Here is a 3,697-nt window from a genome sequence, read left to right on the forward strand (position 1 = left end):
GTTTATCACTGTTCTTCTCCAGTTCGCCAAACGCACGCTCCTGCATGAACAAACAGGGAACAGAGTGAACAGAAAGGAGAACATGTTATGATTTGTGTTTTGATTTTTCTAAAATATATCACACATTAAATCCCTTTTATAATTTTATACATTTTATTTTTCATTTAATATACGTAATTAAATACAACAAAACATCTCAGTTGATTGGCTTTTCCTACAAGCAATTCCTGTGTAGGAAGTAGGCAGAGAGCATTAGAAACAGGTTTAAATTTTTGCATACATGAATTATTAAATTAAATTAGTATTATCATACGCTACCATTCAAAACTTTTTGGGTAAGTAAGATTTTTTTTAAATCTTGTTCAGCATGGATGCATTAAAATTATAAAAAATTACTGTAAAAACATTTAAAATGTTACAAAAGCTTTCCATTTCAAATAAATGCTGTTATTTTAAACTTCTTATACATCAAAGAATCATAAAAAAAATTATGTGGTTACCCCAAAAATATTTTCATATTTTTAATATTGATAATGTTTCTTGAGCACGAAATCAGCTTATTAGAATGATTTCTGAAGGATCATGTGACACTGAAGACTGGAGTAATGATGCTGAAATTTCAGCTGTCATCACAAGAATATAACATATTTTAAAATATATTAAAATAGAAAACAGTCATTTTAAATTGTAATAAAAAATTATGTGGTTACCACAAAAATATTTTCATATTTTTAATATTGATAATGTTTCTTGAGCACCAAATCAGCTTATTAGAATGATTTCTGAAGGATCATGTGACACTGAAGACTGGAGTAATGATGCTGAAATTTCAGCTGTCATCACAAGAATATAACATATTTTAAAATATATTAAAATAGAAAACAGTCATTTTAAATTGTAATAATATTTCACAATATTACTGTTTTTACGGTATTTTTGATCAAATAAATGCAGTTTTGGTCTGTCAAAAATGACAGTAAAAAACAGTAATGTATATTATAAGTTATTATATTCAATATGTATTAAATATATTGTCAATTATACATTATTTAATATTATAATATTATATATTAATTCTTAATTATATATTACAAATTATAATATCAACAAATAAAAATAAAAAATGTCCAAAAGAGGCCCAAGATGTACAGTAGATTGTACAACTGTTGAACTGACTGTATAGAACCCGATGCTGAGCAGCAAGGTCTTCAGGAGCACTTCAGCCAGGTGGAGTTGGTCTGGAATTTCTGAGCCAGAGCTAACACTTCCTGTGGGGCGGTCAGGGGTGGGCGGCAGTGCCAGACCTGCGCTCAACTCCCCAGGTGAGCTGTATCCCAGCAGGGACGCCACGTGACTCTGTTCCTGCAGGCTGTTCAGCACCATGTCCAGCTGTAGACGCTGTAATAGTAATATCACAGAATCATTAGAGGAACAGCAGGGGTTTCTCAGCAAATATTGATATATGTGCCAGACTTTAATATTGTTGCGTTTGCGTACCTGTCCTTTAGAGAGGCTTTCCCAGCTCTCTGGACCCTGTGGTAACAGCGAGTGCAGCAGCTCCGTTCTCTCCCTGAGAGGAGGCAGCAACAGAGACGCTCCCATAGACAGCGTGGTCATTACCGCCTCAACACACAAACAAAAATTAATTACTATGGTGTGGGAATGACTCATATGCTGGCATTCTGACGATGATTCAGTCAAAAAGTTACACTGTACTCTTGAAGGTTGTGAAAAGTCGTGTACCCTGCAAACTCCCTCAAAAAGAAAACAGAGCCAACAGATTCCATCATCTTAAGAGTTTTTAACATGTGGGCGGAACGCCAGCAAGCATTCTGATTGGCTGGAGTTGTTTACGGTTTTGTACTGTTGCCAGAAATTATAGATTGTACAGTTAGTGTTTTTTTTTTTTTATTAAACACAAAATATCTGTTTTGAGCCTTAAAAATGCTGTATGGAAACAAATACATTTTTGTACCTATAATAAACACATATAATACTAAGTTTACTTCAGGCAGAAAAAATATATTTAAAAGTAGGCTAAATGTAATAAAATATGCAATTTAGTATGTTTAATAAAAGAGTCACAGTAGCATTCACAATTGCTATAATTTCTATTTTGCACCAGTTCTCCTCAAAAAGAGCTGTTTTGTTCTCTTGAACACAATGTTCTTCATTCACAAATTATTTTTACTTTTATTTATTTCTTTATTGCAATATTTCATTGTCATGCATAAATTAAATTAGCAGCTTGGATGAAAACACAGCTACTGACAAATAACATATGCCTTGCCAAGTATAATTTGCCAAAGAGCACAATAAATCACATAATGAAACAGAAATTCATAACTACTCAGCACCTTCTGCAAGCTTTGTTTCTTCAAATTTAAATTTAAGGAAAAATTAAACTACTGTTCAAAAGTTTAGGGTTATTATGATTTTAGAAAGAAGTCTCGTATGCTCACCAAGGCTGCATTTATTTAAAAATATAGTAAAAGAGTAATATAACGAAATATTATTATAATTTAAAATACCTCTTTCCTATTTTAATATATTTTAAATATATAATTTATTCCTGTAATGGCAAAGCTAAATTTGGAGCTCTAGAAACATTTCTTATTATTATCAATGTTGAAAACAGTCAAAAAAAACAGCTGCTTAATATTATTGTGAAAGCTGTGATGCATTTTATGATGATTCTTTGATGAATAGAAAGTAAAAAAACAACAGCATTTTTTTTAAACAGAAATCTTTTGTAAATTTGAAATGTCTTTACTGTAACTTTCATCAATTTAATGCGTTCTTGATAAAAAAAGAGTCCAAACTTTTGAACATTGTAATAATTCTATATGTAAATTGTAAATATATGCAAACTATTCAGAATTGTGCAAAACCAGTAACTGTAAGCAATACTGAGTTAGCATATAATGCAGAAAAAGTACAACTAAAACACACTGAAGCCCAGTGTTTCACAGCAGACCTGTTGTATGGAGTCTGGTACATTAGAGTCGATGAGTCTGAAGAGCAGGTTCCTGAGGGGCCGACCCTGAGCGCCCAGCACTGCGGCCCCCGTTCCCCCTGCGTGGGCCAACGACAGGTGGATGGACAAGAGTTTCATACACAACAACACGAACTGGTGATGTTCCCTGGAGAAGAAACAGAGAGGACAAGAGTGAGAAGTTTAAAGATGAGAAGTCTAGAGTGACCTTTACCGAGTGCCAGGCCATATGCTGCTCTGACCCCATCCCTGTGGGCATGGAGACGGTTATGAGCTTGTGCCAGATACCCCTGCGGCTGTTTGTGTGTGACATTCCTGCTATATGAGTGTCTTTCAGCAGCTGACATTGACACAGATAAACCAGAATTCGTGCTTGCCTAAGCAAAACTCTCTGCCACAATGCTAGGGTGTGCTAGGTAGTTGCTAGGGCACTGCTATGCAGTTGTTTAGCTGCTATGGTGGTTGCTATGTAGTGACTTGAGAGAAAAGTAAAAAGCTGAAGCAGAAACTTAAGAGGTTGGAGGAGTAAAATAAAATAAAATAAAATAAAATAAAAACGTTAACGTTTTCTGGAAGCTTCCACATAATGGGATCAAGACATTTGATGCACACTCTCTCTTTCTTTGGAGATACTGGTGCAGAATTAAATGTTCTGACCTCAAAGTCAACATACATCACTTACCATCTTGAGGCCTCAGCAGG

General features: G+C 34.2%; 1 protein-coding gene across 1 annotated transcript in view; it reads right to left on the reverse strand.

The window, feature by feature from the left end:
- The window catches only part of LOC107662710 (probable E3 ubiquitin-protein ligase HERC1), a 78,104-nt gene that overhangs the window by 55,710 nt on the left and 18,697 nt on the right, over window positions 1-3,697 (reverse strand). Inside the window, 4 exon segments of the mRNA XM_016452784.1 lie at window positions 1-40; window positions 1,177-1,398; window positions 1,498-1,623; window positions 2,978-3,143. Of these exon segments, the coding sequence (XP_016308270.1) occupies window positions 1-40; window positions 1,177-1,398; window positions 1,498-1,623; window positions 2,978-3,143 (554 nt within the window).

This window comes from Sinocyclocheilus anshuiensis, unplaced genomic scaffold (assembly GCF_001515605.1).
Source record: "Sinocyclocheilus anshuiensis isolate Anshui unplaced genomic scaffold, SAMN03320099.WGS_v1.1 scaffold457, whole genome shotgun sequence".
In the NCBI taxonomy this organism is placed as follows: domain Eukaryota; kingdom Metazoa; phylum Chordata; class Actinopteri; order Cypriniformes; family Cyprinidae; genus Sinocyclocheilus; species Sinocyclocheilus anshuiensis.